The sequence below is a fragment of the Dreissena polymorpha genome, chromosome 13 (genome assembly GCF_020536995.1).
Source record: "Dreissena polymorpha isolate Duluth1 chromosome 13, UMN_Dpol_1.0, whole genome shotgun sequence".
Classification (NCBI taxonomy): domain Eukaryota; kingdom Metazoa; phylum Mollusca; class Bivalvia; order Myida; family Dreissenidae; genus Dreissena; species Dreissena polymorpha.
Window position 1 is genome coordinate 22,682,595 of NC_068367.1, and position 15,312 is coordinate 22,697,906.

General features: G+C 38.0%; 1 protein-coding gene and 1 long non-coding RNA gene across 4 annotated transcripts in view; one reads left to right on the top strand and one right to left on the bottom strand.

Annotated features, from left to right (window-relative positions):
- Nucleotides 1–15,312, top strand: part of LOC127855119 (ras-like GTP-binding protein RHO) — a 35,107-nt gene that overhangs the window by 17,420 nt on the left and 2,375 nt on the right. For all 3 annotated transcript variants that reach the window (XR_008037355.1, XM_052390503.1, XM_052390502.1), the window contains exons 2-4: nucleotides 3,390–3,480; nucleotides 12,704–12,813; nucleotides 15,030–15,161. Coding sequence is in view for 2 of the 3 variants with exons in the window: in XM_052390503.1 (XP_052246463.1) it covers nucleotides 3,390–3,480; nucleotides 12,704–12,813; nucleotides 15,030–15,161 (333 nt within the window). In the remaining variant the exon portion in view is untranslated. The remainder of the gene's footprint in view (nucleotides 1–3,389; nucleotides 3,481–12,703; nucleotides 12,814–15,029; nucleotides 15,162–15,312) is intronic.
- On the bottom strand, nucleotides 7,423–10,188 carry LOC127855127 (uncharacterized). Its single transcript, XR_008037361.1, has 2 exons — nucleotides 9,871–10,188; nucleotides 7,423–9,158 (listed from the first exon to the last, which is right to left on the bottom strand). It is a non-coding gene; the product is annotated as an uncharacterized LOC127855127 (long non-coding RNA).

Below are 15,312 nucleotides of genomic sequence, written 5' to 3' on the forward strand. Positions count from 1 at the left end.
GTTATTTTTGCGTTCGTTTCATATTAACCCATTTATGCCTAGTGGACTCTCCCATCCTTCTAAAGTGGACCAATTTATTTCCAAAATTAGGGATGTCTAGTATATTTATTTCTATATTTAGAATATTTCTTACAGAAATTCCTTTAAGCGAACAGCGCAGACCCAGATGAGACGCCGCATCATGCGGCGTCTCTTCTGGGTCTACACTGTTTGCCAAGACCTTTTTTCTAGACGCTAGGCATAAATGGGTTAAACAATGTACGCAAACAATATCTGTAAACAGCAATCAAATTTATTTAGTGTAAATAAATAGATTTAAACTAAAAAAAAATGGATTGCTTTTTACAGATTTTGTTTCTAACTCGTTAAAAAGACATAGACATTATTTGAACTGGACAAATCTATTCCAATCCACAAAAGGAACGTTCATAATACAAAGTCTAACAGGGCTATGTTTGAGTCGCCATGCTTATTGGTCTGTGGATTGGTAGGCCAGCCCGTTGGTCGGTACGAGTCAGTATTTCTTGGCATTCAAACTACTTTCATTCTATTTTTGTAAAGAGGAAACTTCTCACATTTCATATTCAGATGAGAAAGTTGTGCGTGACTTTTTTGATACCTTTTAAAATGGTCGGCATGAGGCCATATTGAAAGAACGTTTTTTTATATTCCATTTGTGTTTAACATAGAACTTATCATGCTTTACATTTTAAGTAGTCTTAGTTACACGTTTTAGGAGAAGTCGTGCGTGACATGGTTTTGTTATGGCAAGATTCAGAATTCCGACCGGCAGCCATCTTGGACATGCTTATTTTTTGGAGTGGCAGATTTCCGCTACATTTTTTTCTTCCACAAATCTGTAGTGGACCCATTCTAGATAGCATTCAAAATGACCTGCCATATGGGATATGTTCAATATGTTAGATAGGTGGATTTTTGTTTAAACTTAACACACTTGATGAACATAGTGCATTATAGCGTTTGACAAAGGTCAAAATGAACGCATTGTGGTCCATATTGGGTTTGCTGTATTTTGAGATGACATATTTACATTAGGCATCAGGTACATGTTGGCTTTATAAACATACTTCCTGACCATCTTAGATTTTATTTGTCTGGACTGGCATTGCGGCCATACTGTCATGTGAACTTCCTCCATATCGTTTGGCATATTTTCATAAAACTTAATTTTATTTATCTATTATAAGAATAATAGGCGACTGTTCGATACTTTCAAATTAACCTATTTATTGCTCTCATGGATAAATGCGAGCTGCGTGGAATGATTTTAAAATTACATTTTTACTTTTACAAGAAGAATATTGATACCATCTAAGTCATGGTAATAAAAAGTAACATTTATAATGACACTCATTTTTCCAAGTCAACGCGGTATTGGAGATCTTAGGCAACGGTGATAGCTCTAGTTTTAATAGGTTTCATAATAAGTGAGAATTACCCAAAACAACAAGGGTCGGTATAGGTAAGCTAAACATTTTTCTTTTATTTTTTTCACTTCCCTAGCTATTGCCCATTTTACTACGGTTGGCAATGACGTGATGAAGTCTTACTTATCCTAACTTAACCTAACAGTTTTTTCGTTTGTTCACTTCAGTTAATTTTAAGTTATTTCGCTCATATGCCCTAATGTAGCAAAAGTGATGAATAACTCAAAAGTTAATTTAGAAAATTTGACTGTACGAAGAATCATGATCGATTACTCAACATGGAATACAAAGCAAAGTTTAAGGTAGCCACACACAAATTCCATATCCACGCAGAGTTGTCGTTCCTTGCTGTCACATACACGCAGAGTTGTCGTTCCTTGCTGTCACATAAACGTAGAGTTGTCGTTCCTTGCTGTCACATACAATCTCTGCCATCACAAGAACATCCTACCAGATTTGGTAGGATTTTATTTTATTGGTTTAAGTTTTATATTATAAAACGTAGTATAATTTTGTTTTAAATTTTGAACAGAGTGTTGTAATTTAAGGTTCATTATAAAAATAAGCACCTCAAATAAAAATAGTAAAAATAACAACGGTACAATTATTGTACCACGTCGCTAGGTTATCATCACTTGGTTGGTTATGAAGGTTAAATCTCTGCGCTGAGGTTGACAAAAATGAGGCCTTTCTGGTAAGTGGAAACATTTTCTGCGCCTAAACGGTTTTAACATCATTATTTTTATCTTCTTCATTTTTCGACTGTAAACGATTTATACAATGACCAATGACGCAGAACAGTGTACTGATTTTCATAAAATTAGAACAGGTTGAGAACTGATTATCAATTTGGATTGTATTTGTGATTGCAGTGTTTACCGCTAGGGAGGTACCCACTGTGAGGGGTGTATTTTTGTGCTGGCTTCAAAATTATAATCGTAAATCAGATTGCGGTGTACGGACAACAGGTTTAGTCTGTTTGATACCCACGCGTTGTATGGCTCTCTTCCATCAAGGTTATCAAATCCTCAAGAAGTTTATTGAAACAGCGAGGTACCATGCAGAGCGGCTAGATATACACTATTTTTAATAGATTTATAAGCTTAACAGCTTCATGTGTTTAATGTACAGCGAACACAGTCATAAAACGAACACGCTCGTCGTTTTTTCTGGACCTGATTCGCCAGTTTGCAGAGCGATGCCTTTTCTAAGAGAATTTCTAACAGGTGATGTTTACCAGATGTACTTGAAGTAGATATTGTACATATAACCATGCCATTTGCTTGCGTTGAAGAAACACAATAATGAGAGTATGAAAACGGGATTTCATGCATGTGGGCAAAGGCTTATCTGGTAGGACACTTGCCGCCTTTACTGGATTTTCGCTAAGAATAGACTCCTAGAAGAGAAATACTATATAGCCAGTAAGTGTCGTCCCTAATCTGGAATGGCACTGTATGCTCATCCATTTAATCAAGTTTCCCCAGAACGAAACTGTAACAATAACGAACACAATGGTGAATTAAAGTGAAAACATTCACGGCCTGTGTTGGGATAATATTGCATAGTATGTTGATGAATACAACAAACAAACAGAACAAATCAATAAAACCTTTGATGTGGATTTGTTCGGATAATAATGAGACAGGGGACGAAAGAGACATACGCTATCCCGTCTATAGTTTGGTGTGCATTGGGTAACATATGTCATGAGTCACATGTTTTTATATGATAAGACGTATAAAATAAAGATATTTCGCTTTCTGTGAAAACTGAAGTTGTATTGCTTTCTCGAATAGAACCACAATTGGTCTGGTTGAAACCATGACCTTTCCACCGATGTATTCAACCTGCAAATGTGTTCGTTGAGTTGTTTCTGTTTGCGTAGTGTTTATTGTAAAAAAATCAATCACATCATGAATCACGTGCTATTTTTTGCAGGAGTACACACCCAGTGCCTTCGACACGTACACAAGCACGTATGACGTCACAGACACGTACAGCATCCAGCTCGCTCTCTGGGATACTTCCGGTATGTTACTACGACATGTACTAGTACTACTACTAAAAAAAAATGATTATAATGATAATCACCATCAACATCTTCATCATCGTCGTCGTCATCATCCTTAGTGTTGTTGTTGTTGCTGCTACTTATGTTATGCCGTTAAACGGTTAAAACATTTAAGAGTAAAGCATGTTTGTCTCAGAAAAGATGGGTCAAAGCCCTGGTAACTGCAGTTCTTGAGTTCTTGGAAATAAAGACAAGTGACACGCTTTAAGGAATTACGTAAATAATGTACAATTAACTTAGAGTTTTAATGTTTTCGTGTAAGTGTTGAATGTAAACAGAATCTTGCAAAAGTGGAGTACATGTATGTTTTTTTAAACAATTAAGCTTTTCTTTTGAAGTGCCTCTTGAAGGGACATATCCTACAAAATCATAAATAAAAATGAGTAATTCTCATGCGCTACGATGCCATTTAATTGAGTCGCGTTCTGAGAAAACTGGGCTTAATGCATGTGCGTAAAATGTCATCCCAGATTAGCCTGTGCAGTCCGCACAAACTAATCAGGGACGACACTTTCCGCTTTTATGGTATTTTTAGTTTCAAGGAAGTCCCTCTTTACCGAAAATCAAGTTTAGGCGGAAAGTGTCGTCCCTGATTAGCCTGTGCGAACTGCACAGGCTAATCTGGGATGACACTTTACGCACATGCTTTAAGCCCAGTTTTCTCAGAACAAGGCTCAATTGACCAGAAATCTATCGCTCCACCTTTAAAGTGTTTACCCAAGGGTTGCAGTACATTCTGTTGATTATGAAGCCATGTACTTGTGGCCACCTCAAAGGTATCCACAATTCAATTTCATACGATTCCTCTTATAAACGGAAATCGTGTTAGTTTTTATTGCGTCAATTGTAAACACAGGCAAGCTAAGCAGAGCGTTGACACCAGTAAAGAATATTGTGAGATTTTTAGTGTAAACGAAACCATATTCGTATGCTTATGTCAACGCCAACAATAACCCCTACGGTCGCTGCCCTGAGTTGATATTGACGCTGAAAATCGCCGCCGAATCCAATACTTTGTTCACTTTTAACTGTCTCAGTTCTTGAACATATGTAATGATTTCTTTCCGAAATTCGGAATATAAGCTCATCGAATCTTTCATTTAACGACCAGTGTCTTTAACTTGCTATCAAAACGGTTGTAATGAGAAAATAATTGACACATTTCAGCTTAATACTTGTATTCGATGACGCAAGGATTTAACTTGTTGTTTTTTTACTAAAGAGTGGCTTATTCAGTTCTGAAATGTTGACGGGTTCCGAGAAATACAAAGACTTTAAGACGGTTATAATATAACATCCGAATAAATCAACATATGCATGTAAAATTGTTGTTTCGAGAACATCGAGCCGTGACGCCAATGTCGAGCCGGACATCGAGCTGTGACGCCTATGTCGAGCCGCTTGACGAATGCGCTAAAAGATTACGTGGGGCAACAATTTTGCCTTTCGAGGTTTTTTAACCAGAGTACTTTTCAATAAATTGTTGGTTGACGTTTCGAAAACCTTTTTATGTTTATTATACATTTACAAAACGACATGTTAGATATTGTTCTCAGTTCCGTTTGTGTGTACGCTAATTTGAAAATTGTTTATGCATACTGTTTTTGGTGTGTGTGTGTGTGTGTGTGTGTGTGATTTTTAAATGCCATTTTTTAAATTGTGGTTTTGCCATTCGGAGCACAAGTTGTTTGAGTTTAAAGGTTGTTGGGACAGGTCTTGATACGTTAAGCGAATTAAGCGAACAAACCAACGTTTAATGTATCAGGGTTGCATAGGAAGCCTTAAATCGTATTACAAGTGCGTAGAAAATGTTCCGTGTGTCAAATATATTATTTGAGATCACAGTGAAAGAATGAATTTCGTTTTAATTAACGAAAAACACTGATAACGTCCCACTTCATATCACTTATTTTTGTAACGTGTCTTCGACCGAGCGTCGGTCTTTATAGTATGGTTCAGGCAATAATACAAAGCACAATACAATAGTATATAATTTTCCTCAAACTACCTTGCTTTATGATTGATTATAAATACAATAATTGGTTTGGAACAGTAAATCAAATGTAATCAAATGCTATAATCATATGACCTCGAACCTCACTATTTTACGCTTATGACCTCGGGTCTATGTATGAAACTCTATGCCTCGGAACTATGTATGGAGGCCTATGCCTCGAGACTATGTATGGAGACCTATGTCTCAGGACTATGTATGGAACCCTATGCCTCGGAACTATGTATGCAGATCTATGCCTTGAGACTATGTATGGAGACCTATGTCTCGGGACTATGTATGGAACCCTATGTCTCGGAACTATGTATGGAGACCTATGTCTCGGAACTATGTATGGAGACCTTTTGTCTCGGAACACTTCGTTATGACTCTGAGTCTGTGTGACTCGTTATCCTAGGAATGGAGCCTTGTAGTGATGTGTGAAGGTATGTGACTTATATATCAATTATTAGCGACCCGGGCTGCTGAGTGATAGGAATCCAGCTTCAAGGCTCTCAGAACGTTCAAAGAGGATAGCCAGTGTCTATGTGCCCAAAGTCCCTAATGTATGTTAATAATATAATTTAATTACCTATTTTCGCGATGTCGATGTACAACTGACTATTCATGTGTGTGTGTGTGTATCAGAGTTTATTTACAGGTCCTTCTGGCCTCTTCACGAGGTCTTTGTAGCCCGACCTGGCTGACTATTCATAGAAGAAACGCGCGCCTTTATACTTTCTGCTCATGCGGCGTTACTCGGACATGTCCATAGTGATACAGTTGAGATCTACGTAATAGTGGTTTGACTTAATTATATAGCATAATAATGAGGTTCTGGTCTTTATCAACGCAATAAACATTTATTAAACAAATGGATATAAAAACAACATACAACAATACATTTCTAGGCATATTTTCACCAATGAATTAAACGTCAACAATGCTTACCGGAAATCAGTGGACGCTTTTAATATATTAACTAAAAGGAACAATATACCCAAAGGAAAATGAACGTAAGTAAAGAACGGTGGTAGGTTAAAAATCACCACATTTTGTGCATATCGTTGTTTATTACAGAAATGTTGTTTGTTATCAAAACGAAGAAATTCCCTCGGAAAGGCTTTTCAAGGCGAAATCAGTTAAACCGCAAATAAATTATAAAATGATCACGTCAGCCACATAATATAGATAAACACCTACAATTATTTTTTTTCATTTTAAATCATATGTTATTTATCTTCAAGTTTCAATAATGTACAATAATGTACATCTAAACACAACACGATGTTTATGTAAATATTTACTTGTGCTAAATTTTATGTAGAACATATTAACCCATGTATGCCTAGCGTCTAGAAAAAAAGCCTTGGCAAAAAGCGCAGACTCAGATGAGACGCCGCATGATGCGACGTCTCATCAGGGTCTGCGCTGTTTGCTTAAAGGAATTTCTGTAAGAAATATTCTAAATATAGAAAACAACAACAACTAGACATCCCTAATTTTGGAAATAAAATGATCCAATTTAGAAGGATAGGAGAGTCCACTAGGCATACATGGGTTAAAAAGAATATGAAACGAATGCAAATATTCGCGGCAATAAAGTCCATTTCCGCGCAATTATTTCTTCCTGAGACCGAAAAACAGGTGCATGCTCCAGAAATAATAGAATACCTTTATCAAGATTACCGACGAATAATTTTGATAGATCTTACAGAAGTAGAATAATTATGGTAAATGTCAGACGTTATGTGTTATTGAAAGGGTTTAAATGTGTCTATCCAGCTAGCAAATTAACGTTATTGTTTAATTTATTTAACCTTTTTACCTGCTCGATTCTTCACCTGCGTACAACACCCCCCTTCCCCACAAAATATAAAACAAAAAGAAAAAACGAATACAAAACATTACATAAAAACACAAAATATAATAATCAACAACCATGTAATTTCTGGATCTGGATCTGGATAGGTACGTTGCAGGACCTTTCGGTGTAGGCGCAACGGGGGAGAGGGTGGTTAGTCCCACTGTAGGACAGTTGACCTGAACGTGTCAACTGTGTCTGCGCGAACAACACTTTCATCAAGATTGTTCCATTCAATTAGTGTCTTAGGGAAAAATGAGTTTCTATAAAGTTGAGTTTTGCACTGGATTGGTGTGAAACACTTAGAGCTTTTAACTGGATATTGTTCAACGATATTGTTTGCTTTGAAGTCTTTGAAATGTTTAGGGGTAATTCTACGCTTGGATTGCCGGACTGGGGTTAGGAAATCTTGGCTAGGTATTGCTGGCACCAGCCCCTCAACCACCTTGAAGAAGAAGATCAGTCTGTTTGCCTTCCTTCTTTCCTGGAGAGGTGGGATCTTCATACTCTTCAGCATGTCTGTCACACAGCCTGGTGTTTTGGTGTAGTAGTCGCCAGTTATGAACCTCGCCGATTGTTTTGGATCTTTTTAATTTTATCAATGTCTTTTTGGAGGAGTGGATCCCAGACAATGGAGCTATATTCTAGAGTAGTTCTAATTAAGGCAAAGTATGCTGTCTTGCGGCAGGATTCGGGGCAGTGTTTCAGGTTGCGTCTTAGGAAGCCAAGTGTAGAGTTTGCTTTTTTGGTGATCTTATTTATGTGTGAGCTCCAAGTTAGGTCTTCTGATATTGTCACTCCGAGGTATGGGTTTTCTGGGACTTGTTGAAGGATGTGGTTTTCGAGTTGGTAAAATTTTGAGGTTTTCTGGTTTATGGTCAGGATGTAACATTTTTTGGCGTTGAATCGCATGCCCCATGTGTTGGCCCAGGTTTCAAGTTTGTTTAGGTCTTGTTGTAAGATTTCATGGTCATGGCGACTTCTGATGGGTCGGTAGAGTAAACAGTCATCTGCAAATAGGCGGACCGAGGACTTAACTGAATCGGGTAGGTCATTTATGTGGCAGACGAAAAGCAGAGGGCCAAGGACTGTGCCCTGTGGAACGCCGGAGTCGACTGTTACCGGGTTTGATTTCTCTCCCTCCACAACAACATTCATGCTCCTGTCTGTAAGGAGTCCTCGAGCCAGTGGTTTATGCTTCCAGTGACGCCATACTGCTTCAGTTTATGCAGGAGCTTTTTATGTGGGACCGTATCGAAGGCCTTGCTGAAATCCAGGATAGCCATATCTATCTGCGTGCCCGAGTCATAGTTGGAGAGGAGGTCATGGACAGTGGTCAGTAGTTGTGTTTCACAGGAGAATCCGGTGCGGAAACCATGGTTAAGTTTAGTTAAGATGTTGTTATTTTCCAGATGGTTTAGGATATGTTTGCAAATGATATGTTCTAGAAGCTCGCATGTTACACAGGTTAGGGAGACGGGTCTATAATTTTCGGCTAAGTGGACGTCGCCTTTCTTGAAAACAGGTGAAACGAAAGCGTCTTTCCAATCTCGAGGGAGTTTACCAGAGTCTATGGATATTTGGAATATTGTCGATAAAGCAGATGCTAACTGGCTGGCACAGGTCTTCAATACTAAGTTCGGTATCATGTCTGGTCCTTTACACTTTTACACTTCAATAAATCATGGCTGGGTTATGTACTTTATAATTTTCCCTACCACCCGCATGCTTTTCCACCGGCTGAAGGTTTGAATCTGTCGACAAAATGATATATTGTACCTGTGAAAGACAAATAACGTTCACCCTGTTAATCACATTGCACCCAAGACGACAAACAAATGACGTTGAACCCATGGCGACAACCATATTACGTTGTATTCAGACGAAAAAAAGGACGTTGTACACAAGAAGTCAAACAAATTATGAAATACATATATATATATGCAGAAAAACACATGACTTTGTTCCCGTGACCTCAAACAAATGATGTTCAACTTGTGACGAAAACATATATCACGCTGAACACATGACATAACATGCATATGTCGTTATGCCTGTGATAATAAACACATTAAGTTCTTTTTTAGATAAAACATGACTTTGAACACATGAAAACGAAGGTATGGCGTCGTAACTGTATCGACAAACAAATCACGTTGTGCCCTTGACAAAAAACACATTAAGTTGAAAAATACGATAAACGTGTCAAATGAAACGATTACGACAAACACATTAAGTCTTTATTGTGATGACAGGCATACTATTCTGAATCTTTGACGAAAAACATATCGTGTTGTACATGTACATGTATTTGAGAATAAAAACATATAACATTGAACCAGTGACGACAAACACGTGACGTTTTAACTGTGACAAAAAGACAAAGGACTTGTCGCGACAAAAATATCAAGCTGAACCAGTCCAAACAAACAAAAGACGTTGCACTTAATATTTGGTGTTGTATATGTGACGATAACAAATAACGCTTTACCTGTGACGACAAACATATGACATTGAACCTGTGACGACAAACAATTGGCGTTGAACCCATCACGACAATCGTATCAAGTTCACCATATGACGACAAACATAATAATATATTTTGTGCCAGTGACGACAAAAAATGACGCTGTACCTGTGACGATAAACACATGACGTTGAAGCTGTGACCAGAAAATGACGTTGAACCTGTGTCGACAAGAAAAATGTGACGACAAATGCATTACCTTGAATCTAAGTTGACAAACATATGATGTACCTGTAACATCAAACAAATAATAAATAACCCGTAACGACACACATAAGATAATTTATCCGTGACGACTAACAAAAAAACGTTGAACTCATGACGACCAAAAATTGACGTTAAAGTCACGATAACGTTAGCGTTTAGCCTGTGGTGTTGACCTACGAACGGCTTTGAACTTACACCTGTGATTTCAAAACTGCAACGTCTAAATAGGCCTGTATCTTATTTATTATGTAACGTGGATTTTGTCTCGCATTACCTGTGATGTAAATCATGTCTATTGATGGGTCCTGCTAGTATTTATTTCATAATTATTAAGTCGATGTAGTCACTTACATGTACTGTTGTTTATATCTATATTTCGAAGTGCTTATCGGTTGCATATGTTCCTAAAATAGTTATGACTGTGCATTAAAATTATGGTAAATATAATTGGCGTCGCTCCGGAGAGCGGCGACTAGTATGTAATGCATTTTTTTTCGCTTATGGGAGGAGAAGTTATTTTACGGATCAATGTATATATTTTGCATAGTGGTTATTTGTTTTGTGTAAATTATTGTAAATAAGTACTGCATTCGTGCCTATTACATTTATTACAACATTTATTGCCAATAATGCAAAGCTAATTGTTTTAATTAATAACTGATCCACAACTGATCACAGGGAAAAGATCACAGGGACTGGGCAAATACGCGAAACTTTCTGGTTTTGAATAAAAACAAAACATTATCAAAATATATATATTTTGTGGTTTTTCTATTTCTTCTTATTTAGTGGAGAATCAATGTAGCACAATATTTGACGACCTATCGCGCAAGCAAGTTTACTGGAAGGCGTAGTGGTACGAAAACGTACAATGTATTAGTTTATTAATAGACATATAATAACGATCGCTATACACAACTTCACCAAATAGCAGTACATATGTCAGCCGGATAGCTAAGTTGGGAGAGCGTTAGACTGAAGTTGTTTACGCAACAATCATCTAGAGGCCCCCGGTTCAATCCCGGCTTCCGGCACGAACGGAAAAGTTTTGCGGCTGACATTTTTTTAGTCAGGTTAATAAATATAAAATCATTATTTAAAATTAATGGATGCCGCGTGGTGACAACGTTAAATAAAATTTCTTACATCACTTAAATATCTTATAAAAAATGTGTTTTTATATTAACAAATAAATGCAAACAACACATTTATTATCCATGTATTTTTATGGTTGTCTATCATAGGCCCTAAGTACTATCCCTACCACATATAGAGCGTGAAGCGCGACACGTATTATTGATTGTAGCAATGAGTTGCGATAAAGGAAGCAGCCGCTCATCAAGGAGGAACTGTGTCCCAGCAACCCGTTTCCCTAGAGTCAAGCACTCCTCGGAGTTTTTTTATTAAGAACCACACAGAGAGCGCAAAGCGCGACACGTATTACTATCCAGGTGGTATGAGCCCTTTAGCATTATCCGACAATTACGTCCATAGTTATCTTCCTTAGAATTTGAGAAATTTTGAAATCGTTGTTCGAAGTCCAAAATTTTCATCCGATTGTTCCCAAACTTGCACAGTTCTTTTTATCAATGAAAACCCAACTCAAACTCTATATGAGCAATATCGCACCATAAGTCCAAAATTATGTCTCTTAGAAATTAAAAATAAAAGTGAAAAACTGATTGGTTAGGTGATTATGTCTACATTTTTCATCAGATTCTTTCCAAACTTACAGTGTCTTCATATCAATTAGCAGTTTTACCTCATTTAAAATGAGAAACATCGTGACAATAAGTCCAGATTTTTTTCTATTAAATTTGACAAAATAAACAATTTCCACTTGTTTAAAAGATTCTTTCCAAACGTGTTAAGTGTTTTTATATCAGTATTCCTCGAACCCTATTGAAAATGATGAATATCGGAGCAATAAATCTATTATGATCTTTTACTGAATTTCAAAGTATTGTGAAATGCAGCTTCTTTATGCAATTTACAGTTTTCATTCAATTTTTTTTCAAACTTTTACAGTGTTTTCATATCAATGAGTACACAACCCCTATCGTAAATGAGCAACGTAAGAATAAGTTCAGAATCATCTCCCCTTGAAGTTGAGAAAAATATGAAATAACGCTTACAAGATGAAGCAGATTTTTTAAAACCTACACAGTTCTGTTCCATTAATGAAAACTGCACACGGATGCCAGTAAAAAAAGGAAACCAATGTAAATAAAATGAACTATGAAATATTTGGGGGTTACAACACAAAATCATAGATAATGGATATTTGGGGGTTATAACACAACATCGTAAATAATGGTTATTTGGGGGTTATAACACAAAATTATGGATAATGGTTATACCAGTATCCTTTTTTATTTGTTTAAAATAATCGGCCAATATATTAATATTTGCAGTAGAAAAAACCCCGTTCCATGTAACTACATTGAGTGCCTTTTACACTGAAATTCCCGACGCCCTTTGCTGATTTGCATCAATACTTATCTTGTAAATATATAACACGTTACTCAATTGACGTTAACACCATGATATTCTATTTGATGAGACATCATACATAACACATTACCTCCAGGACAGGACGAGTTCCGGCGGGTGCGACCAATCTCCTACTCAGACGCTGACATCATTCTGCTGTGTTACTCCGTCGGCGACACCGTCTCCCTTGGCAACGTCACGACAAAGGTAACGTCGGTCGAAAATATGAGCCGCGTTCTGTGAAAACTGGGCTTAATGGATATGCGTAAAGTGTCGTTCCAGATAAGCCTGTGCAGTCCGCACAGCATAATCAGAAAAGACACTTTCCACCGAGGCTTGACTTTCATTACGAAGAGAAGCGTTAAGTGTCGTCCTTGATAAGCCTGTGCGGACTAAACATGCATTTAGCTCCGTTTTTCCAGAACGAGGCTCATATTGGCACGATATCAAACATATTAAGAATGACTGTATCGATGGAATTAGTAATATGTATGTTTCAGCAAATGTTTCTTACTTTTGAGTCACTAACACAGTATATATCATATTAGTGACTCAATTACATCCGTTGTATATAATACATTGTGGGACAAACACTCGATGTTTTTTGAATAAATGCGCATACATAATTTCGTTATTATAAAGTCGATATTAAACGCCGATTTTTTTTTACGCAAACATGTTACTATTTATAGTTACATATACAATTATTATCGCATGACGCATAACACAAATGACAATCATGGTGACATTTGCGATATAAGATGACTCAAACATTTCACTCATTATACTGCAATGCTCATAGCTAAATGTATCAGGGGCACTTTGCAAAAAAAATCTGCTTGACATGCATTAAGTGGTGACTCCGACCTGCAGTTTAAGTACCCCATTAAAATAGATAAAACAATATACGCGTATGTAAAATAAATAATACAATATAGGCGGATGCCCACGTTTTGCTCCTATTCATTCCTATTCAGACGATGAAATTAAATGTGCCATTCGCGGACATAATTTCTGTGTACAGAAAATATAGTCTTGTCATAAAGTTACCGTAGTCGCAAAGTGCCATCTTAGATATGCACCGACTCACTCCAGCTTTGTATCTGTCCATGTAACAGTGGTACTCGGCCTCGAATCTATCCACGTAACAGTGTTGCCCAGCCTCGTATCTATCCGCGTAACAGTGGTACCCAGCCTCGTATCTATCCATGTAACAGTGGTACCCAGCCTCGTATCTATCCATGTAACAGTGTTACACAGCCTCGTGTCTATCCACGTAACATTGGTACCAAGCCTCGTATATATCCGCGTAACAATAGTACCCAGCCTCGTGTCTATCCAAGTAACAGTGGTACCAATGCGTGTACCTATCCATGAAACAACGGTACCCGGCCTCGTATCTATAAATCTACATTGGTGCCCAGCTTCATATCTATCCACGTAACAGTGGTATCTGCCTATCTATCCATGTAACAGTGGTACCCGTGTATCTATCCATGCAACAGTGGTTTCCGCGTATACATTGTATATCCATGTAAGAGTGGTACCCAGCCTCGTATCTATCCATGTAATAGTGGTACACAGCCTCGTATATAGCCATGTAACAGTAGTATCCAGCCTCGTATCTATCCATGTAACCGTGGTACCCATCATCGTATATATCAATGTGACAGTGGTACCCAATCTCGTATGTATTCATGTTACAGTGGTATGCGCGTGGCTATCCTCATAACAGTGGTAACCAGCCTCGTTTCTATCCAAGTCACAATGGTACCCAACCTCTTATCTATCCATGTAACAGGGGTACCCAGCTTCGTATCTATCCATGTAACAGTGATATCCAGCTTCGTATCTATGCATGTAACATTGGTGCACAGCCTCGTATCTATTCATTTAACAGTGGTATCCAGCCTCGTATATTTTCATGTGACAGTGGTAATAAGCCTCTTATCTACCCATGTAACAGTGGTATCATCGTATCTATCCATATTACAGGAGTACTCTGCCTCGTTTCTATCCATGTACCAGTGTTATCCAGCCTCGTATCTACCCATGTAACAGTGGTACCCAGCCTAGTATCTATCCATGTAACAGTGGTACCCAGCCTTGTATCTTTCTATGTAATCGTGGTACCCAGCCTCGTATCTAACCATGTTACAGTGGTTTCCAGCCTCGTATCTATCCATGTAACAGTGGTATCCAGCCTCGTATCTATCCATGTAACAGTGGTTCACAGCCTCGTATATTTCCATGTTACAGTGGTATCCAGCTTGCATCTATCAATGTAGGAATGGTACCCAGCCTCGTATCTATCCATGTAACGGTTGTGCCCAGTCGCATATCTTTCTATGAAACAGTGGTAACCAGCCTCGTATCCATCCATATTGCAGTGGTACACGGCCTCGTATCTATACATATTGCAGTGGTACCCAGAGATCCGTGAGAACTGCCCCAAGCAGCCTGTGATCCTGGTGGGATGCCAGAAGGACCTCCGGGACTCCAGAGCCGGGGAAAGGGGCCAGAGGAGGGATCCTGCCGTCAACACGTATGAACAGGTGGGCTTGACAAGGTTTTACAATATAAGAGAACACACTAATCCTGGCCAGAATTCAAACTGTATTCACTTAAAACCTAAGCGGAAAGAATTCGCAATCGCCTGTGGTTTGTATTTGATGCTCAAGATATCCCCCCTCGCGATACAATGAT